The sequence below is a fragment of the Brachionichthys hirsutus genome, unplaced genomic scaffold, assembly GCF_040956055.1.
Source record: "Brachionichthys hirsutus isolate HB-005 unplaced genomic scaffold, CSIRO-AGI_Bhir_v1 contig_769, whole genome shotgun sequence".
Classification (NCBI taxonomy): domain Eukaryota; kingdom Metazoa; phylum Chordata; class Actinopteri; order Lophiiformes; family Brachionichthyidae; genus Brachionichthys; species Brachionichthys hirsutus.
In genome coordinates, this window is record NW_027180320.1 from 83828 (window position 1) to 108285 (window position 24458).

Consider the following 24458-nt stretch of genomic DNA (forward strand, 5'->3'; position numbering starts at 1 on the left):
CCAGCCACACAGCCTCAGTGTTTGTAACTTGGCTGTTAGATACTCAGGATTTTTCTCTCAGTGTCACATTCAGTGTTTTTTTTTTTTTTTTCTGTCTCAGCACATCTGCTCACAGACTGATCTCGTTTTGGCTCGCATAAACCCCAAATCGGCTGCTAACAACGTTTAAAGAACACAGTTGCAATTAGACGTGAAATTATTTCCATTGCATTGTAAGGTGTATTGGCAAAATACACTATTGATCAGCTGTTTTAACTAACCAAATCAAATGAAAACAGTTTACAGGTTTCAATTTAACAGGGACTATCCCTCCTAAATATAACACAAAATGCTACTTTTATTGACTATTACAATCCCAAATTATTCACCCCGTGCAAACGGGGTGAATAATTTCTTGAAGAAACCCTTTTGCTGTTTTTCCCCTGCTGCAGACATGATGCATCCCAGACACCGGCTTCTGGCGGTGCTCCTGTGGAAGCTTTGCCCATTCCTCATGGACATAGGTCACCAGTTGTGTAATGTTACTGGCAAATGTAGTGAAACCACCTTTTTCAAATCTCCGTTGGTATTTTCAATGGTACAATCTTACAAAATGTATAAATTTTCCCGGGAGACATGAATAGCTCTGTTTAGAAAGAGTTACCAGGATGGAAATTGCAGCAGGATGGGCACTGTTAAATCATCAGGGATGCTGGTCAGAGGCATATCTGACGTATAAAAATGTTCAAAAATGCGATTGCTGTAATAAACCTAGAGTTCTTTAAGTCACAGTAGACCTGTCGTGTAAATGTATCATACAAAATGAGAAAAAGAAGAGTTTTTCCAATGCTTTTTTGTTTCTTGGCCAGAAAAGAAAAAGCTTTTCTTCCCAAAAACACTTGACAGGAAAAGTCTGTTTATCTTTCACCGGATAGATTGAGAATGCATTTTAACGTTGTCAGAAATGGCAGCGGCACATAATTTGTTAACACAAGTGTTTTTTTCTGCGTCTGAGTCACACATTGAAAACAGAAATTGGGAGTGGTGGCAGAGGACTGAACCAACGGTGGCAGAAGTAGGAAGGAAGAGAGGAGAGATGTTTTGAAACTTTGTGAAACTGCACATGAATAACGCCCTGCATGTGGCTGGTTAAATGTCCTAATATCCTTCAGCCCTACGCCCACTCACATTTTCTAAGAAAACACATTTTAGAGGAAGTCCAACAAAACAATATTACTTTATCATATTGATGTCTTATTTCTAATATTTTCATTCTGCACTTGGCTTAACAAGTGGTGGCCATTTATGTCCATGTCTGAGAGACAGGTAGAGGTATTTAAAGTAAATATTTTAGCTCCACTATAAAACTAATTCTCCAGTGGTATCTAGTTTGTGTTCTCGATATGAAAGGATAACAAAAAGAAATCTGTGCGCAACAGATGGATGAAAAACATTTCTTTATATTTTCTCCAGGTCAAAGTGGCACAGGAGCTGAAAAACACGCACACAGAGCAGTTGACAAGACTGCACTTTAAACATCAGACCGAATGCGACCTGCTGGAAGACATGAGGTATGAACACGTCTGCATCACACACGTGCTACAAACGCCCATCCACTGCAAAAGAACCGAATAGTACATTCACCAACTGTCATCATTGCTGACTGTAATGTGCACACTGCACACAGATGGACACTGCTGTGCACAGGAAGGAGAAAAAAAAGGATTCAACTAATGAGAGGCGGAGTAGCATGTGAAAGGAAATGAGGAGGCGGAATATTGTCATATTCCAGTATTTTGGAAGGACAAAGGGTCGAAATATGACAAAGGAATTTCCTGCTCCAGTCCTCTTGCTCAACGACCGTTTCTGTCTTCCTCTCTCTCTCTCTCTCTCTCTCTTGTTTACTCGTGTCATGTGCGAGTCTGGCAAATCCTTTTGGATTTGACCCCACTTCCTTTACATGCGCTTATTTTCTGTGTTGACTAAGCATTGATTATTTATGAGAGCAAACTCCATAATACTTTTGGCTTCCCTGCCTCCATCCCTGTCTTAATCTGGGTTTATAATTTCACTGCTTCACCCTTCTCTCACCGATACTTCCCTCTCAATCCTGCCCCCCCCCCCTCTCAATCCCATGGGCAGCACTAGTTATTTAAGAACAGAGTGCCTTGTTGCTTCTGGGTCTTGGACATTAAGCAAAGTTCATAGAAAGTAAAGAGAGAACCACTTCGACATATGCAACCCCACCCCCTGCTTGTCCTTTCAGTCAGTTAGTGATGGAGCTACACATGACCAGCTAAAGACACTTGCATTGTCTGTGTCATCCTAATTTTTTGAAGGTTGCTTCCTGCACTGTTTTCTTGTGTGCTCCACCAGCCTCTTAATATTCTGTGATTACTTTTGATGAGGTATTCCGGTGGTGGTAAAAGCACAAGCAGCAGGGAGGTGCAGTGATTATGGGGGCATGTTTTTATTTTTTATTGGAAGGCTTGCGCTCAAGCATCAGAGGCTGTAAGGGCTCTGCCACATAGATGTGTCCTTGAGCAAGACACCGGGTGTTTTTGTCTGTGATGTGGCTCAGACTTTTTTTTTTTCTCAGTTTGTCGTAAAAGATCAGAACAGTTGGGGTTCTCTATAATTCTCATCAGAGGCAGGATGGCTGTTCAGAGCAACTTTAACTTTCACCGCTGCTGATGTCTAAAGCTTCTCAGCAGAGCTGTAACTCAGGTGCTAATTGGCAGCAGCTGGCTAACCTGACAACGGATTTCACTACTGCCTATACAAGTGAATGATGTATGCATAGTATATGTGTGTGTGTGTGTGTGTGTGTGTGTGTTCTTATCTTTTTGATCCAGCCCTCAGTATCACCAATACATTTATTGATACGCTTTACTCTGGCCCGTGTAACAAGTGTGTTTCTAACTGGCCTAGCTCCATTGTTAGCAACGCAATGCAATTATTGACCCCTTTCGATTCAGGTCAGAATGCAAATATTTTCAACTACAGTTTGCCAGAAAACATATGGAGCACAGTCATAAGCTTGCTAGTTGGTTAACAGCAATGCTACATCAAAATACGCTAACAAAACTGAAACTAAGCCCTACCATTCTTGACTTGCAGACCTTGAAAACAGCTGCACAATTCAGGAGCGGCAAGCCGCGCACCTATCTAATGAAACATGCAAGCTATTTACTGATATGCATTTGCCTGCAAAGAGCTTACAGTCAATTTTTTACATTTTAATCCACCGGGTGGCTTTAATTAATGCACTGCCTCGAACACACATTCGCATACACAAGTTGGCAGCTGTAGCATATTAACCTATGCGACTGGAGGAAAGGAATAAAAAGAGAGAGGCCAGCCTAACTCATCTTTCAGAAGAGCATTGTAGTTGGACTAGTCTTTTGGGGAGAGGATTGTTGATGAGTTGGTGAACCCAGAGAGTAAACTTTGTGTCCTCAATCCAGCTAAATCCCTCATACTCTTATATCTGCTTCCTCAGCCTTTACTTTGTAATCCAACCAATGACAGAAATGCACAGCCATACGGAAGCAAGCTCTATACCGACGTGCACGCACACACGCACACTCACACACACAGGCAGACACTAGAAAGAAGGTTCTGGCCATTATTTAACGCCATCCTTCTGGAACAGAAAGGAAAATAATGTCTGTAGATGTGATTGTTTTGTTCAGAATTAGTTCAGATTCTTTCGACCTCCATCCGTAATTTGTCGGCCTTCAGTCAGGTGCTGTGGCTTAGTTGGTTAAAGCGCCTGTCTCGTAAACAGGAGATCCTGGGTTCAAATCCCGGCGGTGCCTTTTCTTGTGATCGGAGCTCCAACTCTTAAGAGTGAAGCTCCAGTGTTTTTTTTTTAGACTGCAGAAAGTTCGTATGAAGAACTCTTTCTGACCAAAGCAACAGTCATTCATGGTTATGTTTGTAGATTCAACAGCTTCTTCTGTTTTTGTTGGATACTTCCAGTTTGTAGGCAAATCTTACAGATGGGCTTTGTCCATGTGCAAACAGCATGAAGCCAATATCTCTGCCCCATGCGGCATATATGGTAAATGGTAGTATCTGTTTCACAGAGAACTTGTCACCCTACACACTCAACTTCAACTTACGGTAATTTAAAACACACTGAGCACACTGAAATCACTGGGAAGGACTTGGTTGGGATTTCGTATTTGATTTGGTTGGAATGCTCAAGATCTCTACATCAGAGGATTTATATTGTAACCAGAGAAGCTCAGCAAAACAAATGAAAGACATTAACAAGCAGAATGTCAATGCTTCAAGCAATCAGTTTATGATCCGTCTATTGGCTTCCCTCATTATTTCAGCCCTTCTTTGCATGCACTGTGTGCTTTCCGGTTTCCTGCAGAGATATCGTCCTGATTATCATGCAGGCTGACGGCAGTGGGATCGACTGGCTGCTGAGTGACTTCATCCAAATTGTCACATGCTGGTTGATGTCGGGTGACGGCGATTCTTGCAGGATCCTTAGGGGTGCTGGGGTTTAGTTGGTTGAAGCGTTTGTGAAGTAAACGGGATCCTGGGTTCAAATCCCAGCAGTGCCTTTTCTGCATTGCAATGTAAGGGTGAAAATGAACCACTTCTGATATTTGTGAATCAAGTTGTACTCAAGAGAGCACGTATATCAGAATACTTTATTGATCCCACCGGGAAATTTGTGTCTTGAGTGAGCGTAAGATCCGATCGATCGCTAGGAATTGGTTCATATTCTTTGGACCCACATCCATTGTCAGGGCCTTGTGTCAGGTGTCGCATCTTGCCTCAGGCACTGCGGCTTTGTTGGTTAAAGCGCCTGTCTAGTAAACAGGAGATCCTGGGTTCGAGTCCCAGCAGTGCCTCTTCTCGTGACGAGAGCTCCAACTCTTAAGAGTGAATTGTGTATATATCCACCAAGGAAAAATAAGTATCTTACCTTTCATCAAGCCATTCTCTACCTTTGCAGAAATTCATTTTGGAGATAGACTACTTTATTTTTTGTATAAAGTGCAAATTAAGAAAACCTGAAGGATAAAGGTACGATAAAAGAAATACATTTTAAGCATCCCTTTTTTCACCGAAGAAACCAATGAATAACGAAACAGTTGCAGAAACACAGTTAACATACTGGGTGTAGTTTGATCTATGGTGTGCTCTGCCATGGCAGGTGCTGTGGCTTAGCTGGTTAAAGCGCCTGTCTAGTAAACAGGAGATCCTGGGTTCAAATCCCAGCAGTGCCTTTATAGTGGAGAGGGCAGATAAGGAGGCCGAGGGACGAATTTTGAACCCTGTCACTGGGATAAACTCGGAGGATTCCATGAACTCGCATGCTCCTTATCCAACCTATATGTGGAATAATTGTCATAAGTTCATAAGCTTTCCTGTGAAAAATGCCGGTTCAACTAAAACTCAGGGCATCTTCAGCTTTCCTGGCAGAGATAATGGTAAATATTTACAGTAAATGCTTTTTAAAAATGACGTAATGAAATAAACTCTACCTGATGCATCATCTCACAGTGGTTTCCAGCATAATGCTTTCCCACTATCTCACCCAAGATGCGGCCCTGTGGTTTAAATGATCTCTTCAAAATTGAAAGAATGTGCAGGGGATTAGTTTAGACAATCTTTGTATATGTATAAATTATAATTATCCTATGAAACAAATTGATCACTATTTATTCCATGCTGGGCGGCACATGATGCAGTGTATAGCGCTGTTGCCACACAGCAAAAAGGTACGGGCTTGATTCCTTCTCTGTTTGGAGTATGTTCTCCCCTTGTCTGCGTTTGTTCTCTCTGGGTTCTCTGGCTTCCTCCCACCTATGAAATAATGCAGCTTTGGTGAATAGGTAACACCAAATTGTCTGTCGATTGTCTGTGCGTGTTAGTGTGCATGGATTATACCCCGCCTCTCTCGTAGCTAGCTGAGATTGGCTCCAGATGGATGGATATTCCGTGTTTAAGAGCGCTGCGTCGGTCAGGGAATTGTACTGCATTCCGACATGAAGAATGCAAACTGTCACTGCTCCAAGTTAGTTTGTCACAGAGCACAAATCAGCCAATCAACACGAGAAAGGAGAGCTTTAATGGTCAGAGATTAGAGTTAGGGTCACTACCTAGATAGAATGTGCAGTCGTTTTTAGTCAATGGATCCTTTGTTTTATGACCATATTGATTTTCCAAGACATTCTAAAACTGCTGCCCCGTGTGAGGCCCGAATTCCAATACGGTATATATTTACTTCCTGCATTAACAGAATGCTGTTTCCCGGCTCTTGGAGCAACAAACCTTCGAACTCACCCTCCGCTGTAAAACAGCAGAACAAAACACCTGCCCCGTGTGAGGCTCGAACTCACGACCTTCAGATTATGAGACTGACGCGCTGCCTACTGCGCCAACGAGGCCTGCGATGCAAACTGTTTGGAGGGACGGAGCGAGTACTTACAGTCAGGGGGGGGGGTGGAGTAAAGCACATGCTTTAGTCACTTGCAGCAGGCTGTTGGCCACTGCAGTTAGTGCATTGCATTTTGCACGCACCTTTTCCACTAGGATTTTTGTTTTAGTTACCAAATCCACAAGTCTAAGGGAGACTCTGTTTTAGAAAACAGATCAACCACAGCAGGTTTAACACACACAAGAAAAACAGAAGGACTGCCTTACTTTTCTGGGCAGTAATTAGCATTGAGAGATTTGCCAGTAATTATGCTATCTACACTTACATTAAGTGCTATCCTCCTTTCTGTGTCTTCCCACACTGTTTCCTGCGGCTGTATTGTCACTGTTTCCTCACATGGAATATAAAAATTAAGGTTAGTTCTATAATCAAAAAAAAAAAGCATGAAAGTAACGATTGCATGCAGATATACCCTTAGGCCATGGGGCAAGCATCTTACATGTGGTTTTACAGTAATATATCATTTTAACTTAATAAAAAGTCAAACTATCCTGAGGAAAGATAAGATAATTTAACACCCAGCTTAAACATTACTTTTCTTTGTTTTCATTTTGTGGTATATATATATATTAATTGCAGGTTTCTTTTTACATTTAGACAACTTAAATAGTCCAAACAAATGTTAACTATTTTCTCTCAGCCGCCACTTTGCTCTTTATATTTACATACACACATATTTTTCCTCTTTCTACTGTCAGTGTTCATAAAGCTGTCATTTCTTCTGGTGCACCGTTTTGCACAGTGTTAACATGTCGACTCGTCACCGCTCAACTGGTAACACCTCAATGTGTGTGTGGGACAACGAGGTAAAAGTGGCATGATATCATCCGCAGTGTGAACAAATACGAACAAAAAGGATATCTTTAACCCTCAACGGGCATTGCATGGTTGTTCTGACTTTCATTTTTTTTTCATTTCAACCGCTGTCCTTTGTGTAATCTCATTGGGACCAGTGTCTGTGACTGAGAGGGGACATAAAAAAAACCTCCCCCATTCAATAATGCGTTGTCATAAATAGCATCAGAAACAGTCACAGTCATCTCGTCATTCAAGTGTTACAGTAATCGTGTCGTATAAGTATCAGCAAACAGGCTGAGTAACAATACATTTAATTTCAGAAGAGACGTTTCTTAGCGTTCCGACACAGCTTTAGTAGGAGTCATTCATAAACAGCTTGTTGAATAGTAGATTTATGGACAGTATATGTATGTTTATGAGCGTAAACCTTTTGTTCCTTGGTGCGGTTATTCCTAGTGCGCATACCGCTTTGTTCATGTAGCAAACGGTGCAAATACATTCATCTCTGTGTGCAACTTTATGCTTAATGTTATGTTTTTCAATCTGCACATTCCTGAGCTGTGATAAGAGCCTTCCTCTGTCTCTGTTGTCAGGATGTTGTGTGATGCAGAGTGGGCGAGGGGAAAGTTCACAGATGTTTGCGTGTTTTGTGGGTCACAGCTGGGAATTGTTTTATTTTCATTTTTAGAAAGAACGATTGGTCAATTAAAAGACAGAAATACAGCGTAATTTCTTAAATTGCGTTATGCTGAGGTCATAGAGTTCACCCTGGAGGTGTCTGTGCAGCCCTAACATTGTTTCACGCACTCTAACTACAGAAACTATGAATAAAAATATGTTTTTAATTTATTTTTATTGTTGCTATTCTTCTTGCTCTCTTTAATTTTCATAACATTATTCAAGAAATGTAACCCATCTCTGTGTCTTTCTTTCTCTGTAGGAGCTACAGTATGAAGAAGGGACAGCTGGAGAGGGACTATGCACAGGTGAGACCGACTGACGAATGTTTACTCATAGTGTCTCATTTTTGTTGTATTGCTCATCTTAAGCTTTATTCTCATGCACATCTCCCATGGCCATGTAGACGCGATGAGAAATTCTCTCAGCACCACAATTTCTCAATTTAATGAAAAGCAAATGCGTGTGGTTTGAATAATTAAAAGCTAGTTTCCTGCGGTCAACTCCTCTGGGTTCAGATACTCGCTATCTCCCTTGTCTTGCTTACCCATTCTTCCTCTGTGTTGTCATGTTCACCTTAGAAATACAGGTTGCTTAGCAACCCCCCACCCCCACCCAATGCATCCCCCTCATAATTTTTAGGTGTCATTCACACGTGTGTGTGTGTGTGTGTGTGTGTATGTTTGTGTGTTGCAGCATCTTCAGTATTTAATTCTTGACTCGTATCCTGAAAACATTTTATGACAGCTCATTCGGCCTCGCCACTGGTCTCCGTTTCCAAGAGACACGCAGCTCGTCATGTGACGCTCACTCGGTGGCCCCTCTCAGAGATGCAGACAGAAATCCAGCAAGTCACACAGAGGGACAGATGAGGAGAAAGTGAGAGGAGGGCTAGCGAACAAAATAGAAACTGAGCCTGAGAGATATTGCAGCGGGCTGACAGAGAAAGAGCAACACAGCTAGTGGAGAGGTGGAACTCTTGTCATTTCCTTTCTCTCTCTCTCTCTCAGTCCAGATATCCAAACTTTTAAGAATTTCCCAACTGTCAGTCAAAAGCGCAAAGATTTTCTGTATGCTTGCGAGTTTGCCAGAGTTCGCTATTTGCCTTTTCCCTCCCACAGCGAGCATTACTGAAATAGTTTCAGGCTGGGGTCACACTTTGCTGTGCTGCCCAAAAAGGCCGACCCATCGCGGTTGTGCGTCGGTGCTCTTCTGCACGCCTCTCATGCACTCTCACGTGTGGATCAGCCTCGGTGTTTATTCCCTGTAACCCAGTCTGAACACAACACACATGTACAAACAAGGCAGATGCTTGAGACAGAGAAGTGCAAAAACGGGACGGAGGTAGATAGAGAGATAGTGGGAGAAAGCATTGATTGAGGAGGCCATAAGCTGGTTGAAAAGGAAGCTACATGGCATGTAGTCATGAGAAAGAGACAGAAGATGGAATGTGACTGGAGGTCGGACAACGTGAGTGAGTGGAAGACTGAGAGTAAACAGGAAGCTGATGAATCAAGGTGACTGTGGAGCTGTTGCAGCTAGAGAACGGTCATGAATGAATAGGTGGAGGAGGCATGAAGAATTGTAAATTAGGATTTTGATGTGACTCAATAATAATTGGTTGCTATTGTTTAGACCGCTGAGACATGCCTGGACAAATTATGGTTGTGCAAATTGAAACAGCAGGTCGACAGTGAATGCCATGCCACAGAAGTTACCTTTCAGGCTTATAAACAGCAATGTTCCAGCTTAAACTTAAACTTTATTTGTAGTATATCCCATGGACATATGCAATTCAAAAATACCAGGATGTAGTTGTCACCAAAGAGATTTAAAAATGATGGAAATAATCCTAGACTGTGAGCTTATTAACCGAAATGCTTCAAATTCATGCTATTTAGCATTTATTTCCATTTCTCTCTCACTCTCTCTTACACACACACACACACACACACACACACACACACACACACACATTTAAATCAGGATATTGCTGTCTGGGCTTTCTGTTTGCCATACAAGTCATCAAAACAGGATGTATGCATGCGCATGTGTCTTGTTTTGCTGTTTATGCATCTTAGGGACCAGCCCCATTTTACCCAGACCACACAGGAAGGGCTGAGAGGTTGCCATAGCAATGTGCCGTTCAGGTGGCTGTCAAGCGATGACAGCAAAGAAAGGAGGACGGAGGGATGAGATGTCCTATAAAAAGACTGGAGCTGGGGAGAGGAAGTGTTAGAGAGGAGCGGGGGACACAGGGATGGAAAGTAAAACAATAATGTAGCATCACATTGAGTGCTTTTGTGTTTCCCAACAATGTCGTATGATGTCACCATCGACTCAAGCATAACTCCCACTAGCAGCGTTCAGAGTGAATCGGCTTCCGGAAAAAGCTCTGATCTTATATCGCTGGTCAGTGAGTGTGTGTCTGAGGACGAGCAGCTGAGGTGTGGACTGTAAAGAGTGTGTGTCCAGTTTCCTGACAGTTGAGAGCATCCACTGTCAACTTTATTCTTTCACTCTACTACAGATTAGATGGAAATATTTGACTTTTTAATGCAGTATTTGATAAATAAACACTCTCAACCAAAGACTCACAGGGGCAGAGTAGTTCCCACTACTGACACAGTGACCCAGTCCAGAGGATTTAGGTTACCCGTCCTTACAGCCGTCTGCTTTCTGCTCACACTCACAAGAGTGATTCATTTTTACTATTGCAGCTGTTCCATTTTATCGTGAAAACGAACAGCATTTGGGCTCCGGTCACCCAAACATGTAGCTTTTCAAAAATAAAATAGTTCGTAACATTTGGTAGCCTTATGTGTGCCAAGAAAGTTTGTTATGTAAGGATGACCTTTTAGCAGAACTACAGCATTCTCTTAAGAGCGCTGCACATCAAACGCTGAGAGCAAAGTGCCGTGGAAACCATTTATCTTCTGCTCTAAATCAGGGCACATGTGAACTGCATTGCACATGCGTTGCGCTTTCATTGAGCAACTATCGTCATCGTAAAATGTTAAGATTACAATATTCCATCTGATATGGAGTCACAGTATACCGGTAAGTGCAATTATTCATACTATGGTATAATGATAAAGACATTTTTTGACAAAACAGAACTTCATGTACCGGTAATATATTCTTGTTATTTCCTTGCTTAAATGTTGACAAAGTACAAACTTCGACAGACGATGATCAGTGTCTCATTTCTACACTTGTGCTTTTAGGCTCTACAGAAGTTAGCGAGCCAATACCTGAAGAGAGACTGGCCCGGAATTAACGCTGATGACCAGAGAACAGACTACAGGTGTGTGTGTGTACATGTATATATATGATATATAGAGGTACGCAGCCACATTTATCATAAAGAAAGCCAAATCTTACACCCTGCGTGGTTGCTCCAAAAAACATACCATTGCTTTTACTACCGGTACATGTATAATACAACATGTATGTCATTATTTACGTAGGTAATAAAACAAAACAAAACTCTAAATCCTGGGAATTTATCAAGCCAAGTGTTACATTAACATTCATTTTGAAAGTGCTAGTTTGGTTTTTGTTTGGTTCTTGCGGCATTTCTTCTACCGAACACGCGGTTTGTCAGGCTCACAATAAAAACGACTCGGTGGTGTGAGGATTTGAAAAATGTTGCCATTCGCTCTTCTAAATCTCATGCTTTCAAATTACAAGACAGCCACCATTGAGTAATTTGACTCTTTTTCTCCTTCTAGGAATGTCTATGCAGTGTGGAGGTCCTACTTAGAAGGTACAGTGCAAGTTAGCCAGTCCAGGCTCAATGTATGTGACAACTACAAAAGCCAAGTTTCGGAGTCTGCAAAGACTGTTCGACTGTACAAGGAGCAGCAACTCAAAAAAGTGAGCACATTTATGAGTTAGTCATAGTTTCCTGAAGCTGTGTTTGTTCTTTCTCTTTCTCTGCAGCATCCTGTCATTAAATGGTAGCTAACATGACTCATGTCGGCCTGTTTCTCTAACATGCTCCATTGTTTTTCTCTCCACAGTCTATAGATCAGTTGGGTGGCATTCAAGCAGAGCTTTTGGAGTCAGTGAAAGAGTTGGCGAAAGCCAAGAAAAAATACTACGACTGTGAGCAGGTTGCCCACGCTGTACGGGAAAAGGCTGACATCGAGGCCAAGTGAGTTCGATGTGACAGTTTGTTTTTCACATGATGTGTGGACAAATGAAAATGCTAGGACGAAAGCAACTTTAGACTTAAGTCTAAACACACAAGGCAGCAGTGATTAGCCTGGCAAAAGGCAACAGAAGAAGACTTTGACCAGTCTTGGCTCCAGGTTCAAACGGCGGTCACTGATGAATGCGTAATTTCCCATCATTTCAAGATATCCATAGCAACATGAATTCAGTTTTATCGCTTTGTTAGACTGATAAGCCCTGTAACGCCTTCGCAAAGTAAGATAAGGTGGACGAGGAAAGATTAACCTGTTATTGTGAGTTAATTAGGAATGCAGACCTGATAACCTTTGGAAAATATAATAGCGTTGATGTAAACTTGTGTAATTTGAAGGTTAGCTTGCTTATTCACCTTGCATTTAAATCAGCAAGACTGTATTCATAATCATCTCTGTTGGTGTCATGTCTTTTGCATTTAGTACAATTATTTTTGCTTCAGCCACCAATCATGGAAATTGTGTCCTATTGATAATACATTAATATATTTGACATTTTACGTGATAAATTCATTTTAAGTTAAATAGGTGAATGGAGTTCACTTAAGTTGTCTAGTTTGCAAACATACACGGTGAATCTTTGGTGTTCCAGCGTGTGCATTTAAATGCTCTGTTATGCTGCTTGAATTATTTTCCCAGGGTTGGAAGGTCTGAAAGCTGAGCTCTGTTAACAAAACAAATAATCAGTTATTATCTGAAGAATAAAATTACCATCCCCAGCACTGTTTCCCTCCAACCCTATAATGACATTTTCACTTCATTGAACTTCTTCAGTTAGTGCCTGCATCGATTGGCCAGTCAACACGTTTCTTCTCCCCATCACTCAGGAGAAAGACACAGCCATATAAATTAGTGCATTGCCTCTGTGTATGAGTGTGTGTGTGTGTGTGTGTGTGTTCATTTCTGTACAGTGAAATGCTTAGACGTTAGTCAGAAACACAAATGTAGCGACACCATGTTCACGTTATATTTTTAGCACTTGGCACATGTGGCAGGTAATATAAGTAGAAACACATGAGGCGACGGTATGTGTGAGAGGTAATGGAATACACAGACACAAAAAAAATCCATGCCTGCACACAGCCTCACAATGTCATGATACAAGGCAGGTCTTTCTGATGTCCACATCCATATATAATACTGATGTTTATTGCTGTTTATTGCTGATGTGTTGCTGTTTATTGCTGTCACACTCCAGTACTCACTGGATCAGGGGTTAGAGGTCAGAGGTGTGATATTATAGAAATGCCGGCCTTATTTCCTACTTTGTGCTTTGCCTTGTTAATATTTGTTTGAATAACACGTTAGGGTCAAAAATGTCTCTATGAATGTGTCTCTTTCAGAATTGTGAAGTATGCAGGGGTCATAACCTCATGTCTGTTTGTTGAACTAAAAGGAGACATGTAGAAGTTTATTTGCCATGTTTCGCTGTTTTTTTTTTCCAGGTCTAAACTGGGTCTTTTTCAGTCCAGAATTAGTTTACAGAGAGCAAGTGTAAAGGTAAGAGGGCTCACTCACAAATGCACACGCCGCCATTCCCTCAGCGCTATCCTGAAGTCTCTTTTCAGCCATGAAAGAAAGCTAAACATCCTTTACCCCAGAACCTAAAGAGAGAATGATGTGTTCCGCTAAGGCTTTCAGCAACAATCTGTTACTGTGTTACTGTGATGTCATCTGTCTCTCTTTCATTCTAGTTAAAAGCAAAAAGAAGTGACTGCAACTCCAAGGCGACACAGGCCAGAAACGATTACCTGCTAACGCTAGCTGCCTCCAATGCTCACCACGACCGGTACTACCATACAGATCTACTGCACTGCATACAGGTATTTACGCAGACATGAACAAGGAAAAGAAGGATGAGAGAGACAGAATCCTCATCTTTTCTCGTGACTGTCGACATTACCTGAAATGTTGGAATTGACTTTAATATTTTATTTTGCTGCATGTAGCAATTTAAGATTTGTATATACAGAAGAGGTAGCGAGTTGGAGGGGGATATTAAAAAAAAAAAAAAACATTTTAGGCATTAATCTTTAGTTATTTAACTGTGAATCATCTTAGCTATCACCTATACACGTTGTGGCCTGGAAGACTATTTTGCTGTCACTCATCACATTTTCCATCAGTTGGCAGCGGATCTGAGTTTCATCTGGTACTATTGTACGTAAGCTTTCTGGGACATGCACATAGTCAAATCACAGGAAGAAATCCAACTTGAATGGCTCCAATATTTGCATGCAGTTTAATGACAGTAAATCCAGGTCTGTTAAACAATGTGTATTTCTGTATTGCCCTGATTTGTGTTTATGCAAACACAACAGACATCGACACACAGAATTACAGTTTGTCCTGTGCACACCTCACCAACTGTGTTTAGTTAAACAGCTGAGAGACAGTGATGTCATACTTTTAAATACTGCCCAAACATGTCTGACACACATTTGCACACAGTCGTCACATGTGGGATGCTTTCTTTGTCCCACCGATCACCGGTCCCAGACGTGACTCTGTTTTCACCGTTGTGAGACGCGCGCCGGAGGACATGCACATTTGATTAACTGGGTGACTTCGTTTCTTTCCGGTCTGATTAAACCATGAAATAAGATTGATGCGGTTTATTCAGAATCATGATAATAGCCTCAGTATTTTTTCTGGATTTCTCTTTTCTTGTCATTTATTTGACTTCCTAATAATTTCTTTGCTTTTTCTTCATTATGCAATTTCTTCAGATACTCTCCACTCTCCTTTTTTCTCCATCCCCTTCTCCCTGACTCTCACTTACTTTGCCCCCTGGCACGTTTGAGCATAGATACTGTGAGGCCGTTCTGAATAATAGATCATTAGTTTCTTGTGACAGAAGGACAAGACTGTCGGGGAATAGGATCATACACAAATACATGCGTGCTTATACCCACAGAGAATGAAGGACATTGCCAAAGGGAAGCAATCTGCTCACCCCCTCTCTGTCCTCTGCAGTTTTGTACATGTTGATTTCAGGTCCTCACCTGCAAGACACTGGTAATGATGCTCCAATGGGTGGACCAGCATCTGCATCGTAAGGAAGTGGAGTTCTTTTCTCCAGTCCAGGCATTTCCACAGATGCATGTTGAGAGACACTTTCCAGACATCTGGATCAGCAGCAACCAAAAGGACAATGGCAGCCATGGCATATTCAAAGCATATGACATATCTGCTCATTGGAGATGATCGCAATCAATATGCATAACTGGAAATGTCAGATTTCCATCTTAATTTTCGCTTCATTGTCGACTGCTCGATGATTGGTACTCGGGACAAATTGCTGTTTTACTCTCGAGGCGTTCGGCTTTTTTTGACAGATTTGTTGTGACTTAAACATCAGGTATCATTTAGTGGCAAAGCTGAACACTACAAAACCACCATGAGCATCGTTTGGTTTTAAGCCAATTGAAGGAGGATAACCCAAATAAGTTAGAAGATGCAATTTGCATCAAAACGCTAGTAGTCAAATCGGTAATATGCGGAGTCTAACCAGAACCCACAACAATCCAGTTTTTATGGGCTCCGCTTATTAATGGAAAGGTCCTTGAACTCTGCCTCGAAGTAGAAAGTGGCATGAAACAAAAAAAGTACTTGTACCTGAGTGAATGTACATTTTGTCTTTAATATGCATTAATCAGGCTGGATGCATTGAATCCAGACATGCTGCACTTGAACAGTCTTGTGCGCTCCACAGCGCCCTCTGCTGTTGGCAGGCGATGCTTTGCCATCTACTCGACTCTCACACTCAACACCTCTGCTGTCCTTCCTCCTCAACTGAGCCGTACTTAAGGCGACACAAACTCACACACTCACTGAGCAGCCATTTAACATCAGGGCTTTTTCTGGACGCTGATTCACTCTGGAGCGATGCTGCTGTAAATGTACTACAGTAGGAGGGGAGGGAGAGAATGAAGAGGAGGGGGAGGAGGAGGAAATGAGCAAAATGATGAGGGAACATTTAAAGTGAGCACACCCTTAATGATGTCATTTCCTTGACAATTTCCCATTGTTTTAGTGTGTTCGTGTGTGCGAATGTATTTCTGTGTGTATTTAAAAACATGTATTGTAAGTCTACAATGTGTGTGTGTGAGAGAAGTCAGCGCTCCAGTGGAGGTTGTAGACTTGGCTTGAAACATCCTCTGGCTGCCAGGGAGGGGGGGGGGGGGGGGGGGTTCTGAGACTGTGAGCTTTTTGTGAAGAACTCTGGCCAGAAGAGAGTGTCTGTGTGTTTGTGTGTGTGTGTGTGTGTGTGTGTGTGTCTACAGTCTCTGTGTTGTTGAATTGGACTCTGAACCCCTTCACCTTGCCCTGCAGCTGTTAGAACACTATCCAAAGAAACACACTCTCTCTCTCTCTCTCTCTCTCGATCTGTCTGTTTGGCAATGTGTCCTCCAGCTTGGCTGCACTACCCCAGCCTCCCCAGAGAAACACTATTCATTTGTAAAAATGTCTTTATTTCAGGGCATCAGAATCGTAAGAGCTGTCAGATGGAAACACCTTCTGTTGTTTCTTGTTGCTTCTTTATTGTTAAATATAATTTCTGGGACATGTTTTTTTAAATGAAAACGGTCTGAATCAGTCTGGCTGATAGTAACAATGGTTACGTTAAAGACGGAGGGAGCTTCGCGAGTCATTACAAATCTTATGAGTTGTTTCTCTGACTTGAAACAGAAGCGTGAACGAGTTGTCAGTCGAGCCCACACAGACTCGACGAGGGTTCTAATCAGAAACCATAAGTGGAAATTGCTCTGTGGTTTCAGTTTTTATCATATCCTGACCTCAGGGCAGATACAACATATCTGACAAATTACAGTAGTACTTGTGTGTTTTCATTGCTACTCAGACGCATTTGCAGATTACATGTTCTTGAAGCTGTTGAGACATACAGCACGTTTTATGAAGGGTTTCCTCATCCAAAGCCTGCAGCAGAAGCAATGTTGAAGCAAGCCAGTGTAACGTACAACCGCTCATGCTTGAATGGATGTTTGTCCTGCAGAGTGAAAACTACAGGGACAAAAAGTACACTCGTTTTGTCCTGCTCCTATTTGTAGTTTGTGTATGAAGTACACAAACTACAAACAAACAAACAGTAAGTTCTGGACTATAAGTCACACTTTTTTTCATAGTTTGGCTGGTCCTGCGATTTATAGTCCCAGAAATACGGTATATGTATAAAGTCTATTGCTAAAGCTTTGTAATTATCACTTACTGTTTGACCCTCTTTCTCCTCCCGAAGGATTATGGAATTACACTGAATGCAATACATAATTCAGTGTAACCCATAGGTCTCTCTCTCTCTCTCTCTCTCTGTCTCCTCCAGGCGTTGGATGGCAGGATCTATGAGCATGTCAAAGATTACCTGGTAGCGCTGTGTCGCACAGAGCTAGACGCCTCTCAAGCCACACACAACACCTTCCAATTCCTGTTAGACAAATCCACCAGGGTGAGTCAGACCCTCCACACTCCTTTGTAAATCTTTTTGGAATACACAAGAGACACTGTGGTTGAAATCCACCGGAGATGTTCTAATGCAGCTTCAGCGGTAGCACTAGCCGTGTCTCCCTTGAGCCGGTCGCAAGCCCGGATAAATGCAGAGAGTTGCGGCAGGAATGGCATCCGGCGTAAAACTTTGCCAGAATCAAGCATGCGATCGAAGAGAAAGGCTGATTTGCTGTGGCGACCGCTGACGGGGACAAGCCGGAAGAGGAAGAAGAAGACTCTTCTTACAGGGAAAATGTGCTTGGGATTACAATTTGGAAGCATTGTTTGCATGCAGTTTTTTAATTGAAATGCATGTTATATTTATTTTAGGGGACTCATGCATCCTTACATTCCGTAATTTGTTTCTTCTACTCCCAAGGAGCTTTGCTCCTAGTACAACACGGACGATACTCAAAATTTCAAACCCAAAATCAATTTGTGAATCTGAAATTTTTGCTTACTGTCACCATGGAGTTTTAGCATTTAGCTCGTTTGTGAGGGTAATGGAGTTTGCTGTGTGGATTCAGATACCCCCCCCCCACCACCACCACCACCAGATCTGGTTGAATTCTCTCCACATGCTTTCTCTTCAGATAATGCCAGAGTTCAACCAGCAGCTGTACATGCAGGAGAACCCTGTGTTTCACAAAGCACACGACTTTCAGTTCCAGCCCAGCGAATCTGACACGGTGAGCAGTAAATACATTTTTGAGCATTACTTGTTTTATTTTATTTATATGAACCTTACCACGCGAAGCACAAAGACCAAATTACTTCTATCTTCATCGGGTTCAGACTCAGGCACACAAATACCAATCATCCTCTTGTGCTACCACGTGTTCCTTCATCTTCCCTTTTTGCCCCCTCAGATATTGTGTTTTATATTTGTCGCTGAAGTCTGTAGCTCATCTCAAGCAATTGAATGACTGAAAACAAATATGTGTTGAGTCTATTTTTTAATATTTTAGAGGTTCCCGTTAATTCGACTGGGACCGAGAGGCTTGCCAAGCTAGAAATGAGAGAACTGAGGCTCGGATCATTTTTATTCTCAAGAGAGATCATGGGCCCTTTTGTTTCCAGCCTTTGGAGATTCGTTGATGTGGAAGAGAAGTTGTCCAGTTAACTACATTCTGGTGACAGAGAGAAAGACAAGCATGGATCTACTGTTGTTTTAATATTCATTATTTTGAAGCCAGTGTTATGAGACCACTGGGAACTTTTCTTTGCAGGTAATTATTTTCCTCGTAAGATAAATTTCATTTGCAAATCCATCATTGTCTGCGCAATAATGGTGCAGTGATGTCAATCATGTTTTACCCCTCCCAGGGTCTTAAGCATTGCTTAAAATAAAGGAGATGTTTCCCAGTGGATGCTGGTCTGACTTCTTCTGCAGCCATCCTTTCCTCTCTTGTTTCTCAGCTGCTTTCAGTCTCTCTCTTCTGTTTGTTTATGTGTTTTGCCAATTTTTCTCTCTGCTCTTCTTCTCTCAACACTAAACTGGTGCTCCAAAATGATTCTAACTTAACAATGTGCTGTTCCTTCCCTGTTTTTTCCTTAATCTGAGCTAGCACTACAGGAGAAACAGTTAAAAATTACACCCAAGTTCACCCCTCCCATCAATGGGGAACGGAATCTGGTGAGGAATTTTGGTCGATTCCAATGTTTGTTCCAGCTTATCTAGTCCGTGAGGCATCATGAGATCCAGTCTCATGCCTCCTGATCTCCTCATTGGGGCCATTTTTAAATAAAACTTCTTTCATTATTCTACTCAAAATACCCCTGAGAAGCTGATGTTGTTGCTAAGCATCAATTGAAATCTTAGCCTTTTAGGCTACTGTTAGCTATAGCTCCTGTAGTGTGAGCACGGCTTGATCCTGTTCAACCTTGCTAACACTTTCCTTTCATTAACTCCCTCCTTGTATTTGTGTGTCTGCGTGCTCGCACTGCTGCCACTGTGTGTGTGTGTGTGTGTGTGTGTGCGTGCGTGCGGGTGTGTGTGGGTGCCTGTGTTGTGCTGTGTGTACGTGTGTGTGTGCCAGACTCTGAGCTCGGTGCAGCAGTTGGTGGACATTGAGCCGTCGCCAGTCAGTGCCATGAGAATGACCCTGGCACAGGTAGTCTTATCTGTTGTTAGCATTCCCATCTTCATTCCCGACGCTAACCATGGACCATGTTCTCCATCTTCTGACTGTACTGGTGACATGTGTGCTAATCATAGCAATGTATTTGTCACTTTCAGAAATTGAAGGCACTGCTGTCTGTCCTGCTGCAGGTTGTTCAGACTGCTTTTAAAAAATCTATTGAAACAATTCTCATAGAAACGGTGCTTCAACTGAAGTTTAAAGTGATGCTGGTCAGGAGGTTGTGAAGTTTTAGTTAAGAAACTGGTACATTTCTGCAAGCTGCACAGTAAGATAATTTTAATTTACCGGTATGCTGTAACTTTTTAGTGGGTTGGGTCTCACAATAACACGACAGTCAGTTGATGAAATGCAACCAATCTTCAGCTTCACGTGAACTAAGGTTGTATTCAACCAATGTCAAGTGTAGATATTTAGAGAGGATAGTGAAAAACAACAGGTGTAATATCTTATCCAGTAATATCCTGTACTTCGGTCATTCAACTGTATCTTTCTTTATTCATACATTTAATGAAGTGATGGTTCAGTTGTCATTTAGGATGTGCCAATATTTAGTATTGTAGTGCAGAGCTTTGAATCTTTCTACCTTCTTCTTGAACGCTGCAGGTGAGCTGACAGCATGTCTGCAGACACTTTCTCAGCTTTTTGGGAATCAGGAATGTAGATTGTTAAAAAGAATTAGCTGTTTTATACTAGCACAATGGTCGGGAGGCTTCTCGTAAATATAATAGAATGAGGAATCAAAAGTATTTTGCTTGCATCCGGTAACATGTAGTTTATAAAAGGCCATCTGAAAAATAACTCTCATTGATACCATTAATGTGAGATCAACAATTGTATCCAAACTGTCAAAGTTTAAATCACCCTTACTGCCTCTGAAACATATCAGGTTAAAGCCACTTTTCAGATGTGTGTGTTGTTGTTTTTTTGGGGCCTCACTTCTGTAACTCTCATCCATGCCCCAATGCCTGAACATAATCAAGCTGCAAATCTCCCCTGTAATAGTCTTCATTCCACACCTGTACTGTTACTGAAGCAGCCCTCTTGTTACTGAAGCAGCACACAATTAATAAATATGATGTGCGTTCACACCTGCAACTAAAACATGGGGTATTTTAGTCTGTTTAACACACCTTTATTTTGAGATCGAGCAGGCACCATCCTGAGGCCTGTAAACACTGAATGCATGAACATCCTGTCACAGATTGAAGGAAACGAAGCGACTGGGATGACAGATTTGTGAGCCATATTTATGGCAGATCATCGTTTGTACGCAAGTGAAGAAAAAACATCGGCTGGTATCATTTAGTATCAGCACCGTTTTAGAAATACATAAACAACAGCAGAAAGGAACACACTAAATACAACAACGTCGTTTGATTTTAAATAACGTATAGATGAATGATACATGTGCTATATACTGCTAAAATATTGGACTGATCAGAGATCTTTACACATTTATCCAGCAGTTATTTATAGCGTATAAAACACCTAATAAAAATAGTAATGGTAACGTTGATGATTTTACTTACAGTTCTGGAATAGTGACAACTATATGAGACTAATCTCTGTAAAGTAAAAAAAGTGGTTTATCTGCAGTGGAAAAATCACGTAAATTCTTTGACAGGCCTTTTGTTATGCAAAAGTGAACAAAAAACCTGCTGACATCCATGCGTGGCCTCTATATCTGGGAGTTTACCCTGAGAGGATCACAGTCTAGCAGTACAAAACATTATCTTAATGAACACTTTTGTGCTGATATCACCACCAGTGCACTTACGTTTGTATTTATGTGTGTGCTTTGCTGTCATACTGGTGCTTGTGTGTGTGTGTGTGTGTGTGTGTGTGTGTGTGCTTGGGGGGCACTGGGTGTGTGTTTACCCGTGCCCGTCTGGTGTGCATGTGTACTTGTCTATATCAGAGTCGTCAGCTGGAGTCGGAGACGGGGACGACAGAGGAGCACAGCCTGAACAAGGAAGCCAGGAAATGGGCGACCAGAGTAGCCAGAGAACACAAGAATATCATCCATTACAAGAGAGTAAGCTGCACACACACACACACGCTGAATGTGACTATAATATAAGTGAGAATCATATTAAAACAAACCGACTCTTACTGTCTGATGTGTTTCAGTGTCTGGAGGAGTGTGACAGCCACGGCTTGTCCGCCACAGAGCAGGGCAGGCTAGACCTGGAGATCAAGATAGACGACACCAAAGAAAACATACGCAAAGCTGAGGTCTGCTGACATTTATTCATGATCAAAAGAAATATTTAACAGAGGCTGTAAATCAAAGGGTATTTTCCTCCTGCATTGCCTCTCTGTCTGCATCGTAATAGAACTCTTTGCGTTTGAGGTTCGGACGTTCTCCCGAGCTACGGTTCGCCCTAGCGCAGGCTGGTACAGAGAAGGGATGGGGAGATGTTTCCCCTCATCATATACTGTAATGTCTGTTAGATTAAATGTCCCATATTGTCACAGATTCAATTCCTTCTGTGACACACAATGCAAACAGAAATAATTATCCCTTTCAGCGCAGCCCTGCGGGGCTCATCGACTAATTATCGGGTACATTTTTGAAATACAAATAGCGATAATACACATTCAATCTGCTGATCTGTTTAGCCAACAAAGCACAGTGAAATTAGCAAACATAGCGCCAGATTAATCGATACACATTTCTCACTTCACAGGAGACGTCAGATCTCACTCAGACGTTCTCATCCACAAAACCCAAAATAACCCCCCCCCCCCCCCCCCCCCCACACACACACATGGATGTGTTTCCCTTTGTTCAGCCGGAAACATTTAAAAACACTTATATGTGTCTCGATAACTCAACATAACAGAGCACAGGTATCAGAAGAACAGCTAAATAATTAAGAGGTGTGATGCATAATATATAATGCTGTGATTTGTTCTTGAATTTCTTGCTGTTTCAGTTTATTTATTTAATCCTGATCTTTATTTGACCTTAATTATCCAGTCTCAAATAATGAATAATACATTTTTGTTCCAGAGCAGCAAGCTAGCGCAGGTTTGGCCCCTCTGATCCGGAAGCCCTGTTTACTGTCTCACAAGAGGCGAGGGTCTGCAATCTCTGATTGTCTTTCTAGTTGAATCATGTTTTCACGTATTTGGCACCCTCTGCTGTCAAATACACTCTTCCGTGGAGGCTGAGCCCTCGTGTGATGACTGTCCACTATATTTTCCTATATCTTTTATGATTTTTAAGTTGTTCCTCACAGCGAGTGTCACTTTACAACATCCCATTGATAACTGTGCTGCTATTTACGCCCACCTCTCAGACTGTGAGAATCTTGTGATCCCCTTTTCTGTAAAGTACCGGTAATTATGTGACCACTCTGCCGTTTTCCTCTCTGCTCCTGTGTCTCCTATTCTTTGCTGCTCGGAGCCGGCACTAGTTTGAGCAAAACCATTAATAATTGATGAGCTTGCTTGTTACAAACGGCCTCATCACAGAGCTCTTTTCTCACAGTTATAAAGAGAACGAGAGCAGGACAAAAGACATCCGGATTTGTCTGCAGCATTATCCTGATAGCGGTTGTGCCATTCTTTCCTTTAACGTGGAATCTCTTCTTCATCCCGTCAAGAATCTCGCGGTAGTCGAGTAAGATGTAGAGTCAGTGTCCTGTCTGTGCTGAAGTTGTAACCTTCTTTTCTGTTATGCAGGAGTATCTGTGACATGGTTCAAGTTTACTCCAGCTTAATATGCTTAATAGGTGGGCTCAATGTCAGCAGGTATCCTCTTTATAAGAAACACTGCAGGAGGCGTTAATATCGATGCCCTGAATCATGTATACATTCCAGGAGCTTGGAGATCTTTTATTAGACATGCAAGCTGCTCATGTAAGGTTTATGGTAATTGTAAGAATATGCCAAAAAGCCAGGTTAGGCTTTCGCCTTTTTTTTTGGTGGGCTGGAGCAGTTTTCACATTGTTGTGGGGAAATGTTGAATTGCATTTTTTGGAAAATGCTTATACCTCAGAAGTTTAGTTTGTTCATTTTGGGTACCTGTAGTAACATGACAGTGTTAACATAACATTGCTCCTTCAATGCATCAAAATCCTCAAATATTTTAATTTCAGGTGATTCTACACATATGAAAAATTATTAACAATATTATTTTGAATTTCTGCCAGTAAACCTGCTTTAATTTGAGAATATGACAAACTCAGTGCATTGAAGACACAATCACAACTAAAAACAATAATTATATAATGTGCACAAAAACAAAGTGTTCTCGGTCCTGATGACTTTTCACTCAGCAGGTTCAATCAGTGATAAAGGTACAGTGCGTGCCAATGCCCATTAACAGGACAGTCAACCAGCTCTCAAGCAGCTTCCTGTTTTAAATCAAACTTGTCATGGCGGTCACGTATTTGACTTGACAACATGCGTGACCCTCCTCTCTCTCCAAAGACAATAAAGCTAAAAGCCGAGGCTCGGTTGGACCTCCTCCGACAGGTCGGGGTTGCTGTGGATACCTGGCTGAAGAGTGCCATGAACCAGGTGTGTTCTGCCAGTGAATGTCATACATGATGTGTGTGTGTGTGTGTGTGTGTCTCTACTCCTCTTTGCCTGTAGAGACTTGTTTGTGAATGCATTCATACACGCAGTCCTGGCAGTGTAAATATTGTACTGCATGAATTGTTCTTC

The 24458-nt window shown here is 41.8% G+C and overlaps 1 protein-coding gene and 4 non-coding genes across 5 annotated transcripts in view; 4 read left to right on the forward strand and 1 right to left on the reverse strand.

The window, feature by feature from the left end:
* LOC137912650 (F-BAR and double SH3 domains protein 2-like) overlaps window positions 1-24458 on the forward strand; it is a 31982-nt gene that overhangs the window by 1271 nt on the left and 6253 nt on the right. Inside the window, exons 2-14 of the mRNA XM_068756787.1 lie at window positions 1453-1550; window positions 8187-8232; window positions 11152-11231; window positions 11659-11803; window positions 11950-12083; window positions 13581-13635; window positions 13830-13958; window positions 17477-17599; window positions 18231-18326; window positions 19677-19751; window positions 21700-21816; window positions 21912-22016; window positions 24222-24311. Of these exons, the coding sequence (XP_068612888.1) occupies window positions 1453-1550; window positions 8187-8232; window positions 11152-11231; window positions 11659-11803; window positions 11950-12083; window positions 13581-13635; window positions 13830-13958; window positions 17477-17599; window positions 18231-18326; window positions 19677-19751; window positions 21700-21816; window positions 21912-22016; window positions 24222-24311 (1293 nt within the window). The remainder of the gene's footprint in view (window positions 1-1452; window positions 1551-8186; window positions 8233-11151; window positions 11232-11658; window positions 11804-11949; window positions 12084-13580; window positions 13636-13829; window positions 13959-17476; window positions 17600-18230; window positions 18327-19676; window positions 19752-21699; window positions 21817-21911; window positions 22017-24221; window positions 24312-24458) is intronic.
* trnat-cgu (transfer RNA threonine (anticodon CGU)) lies at window positions 3727-3800 on the forward strand. The gene has a single exon. It is a non-coding gene; the product is annotated as a tRNA-Thr (tRNA).
* On the forward strand, window positions 4783-4856 carry trnat-agu (transfer RNA threonine (anticodon AGU)). Its single transcript has one exon. It is a non-coding gene; the product is annotated as a tRNA-Thr (tRNA).
* On the forward strand, window positions 5161-5234 carry trnat-agu (transfer RNA threonine (anticodon AGU)). The gene has a single exon. It is a non-coding gene; the product is annotated as a tRNA-Thr (tRNA).
* trnam-cau (transfer RNA methionine (anticodon CAU)) lies at window positions 6326-6398 on the reverse strand. Its single transcript has one exon. It is a non-coding gene; the product is annotated as a tRNA-Met (tRNA).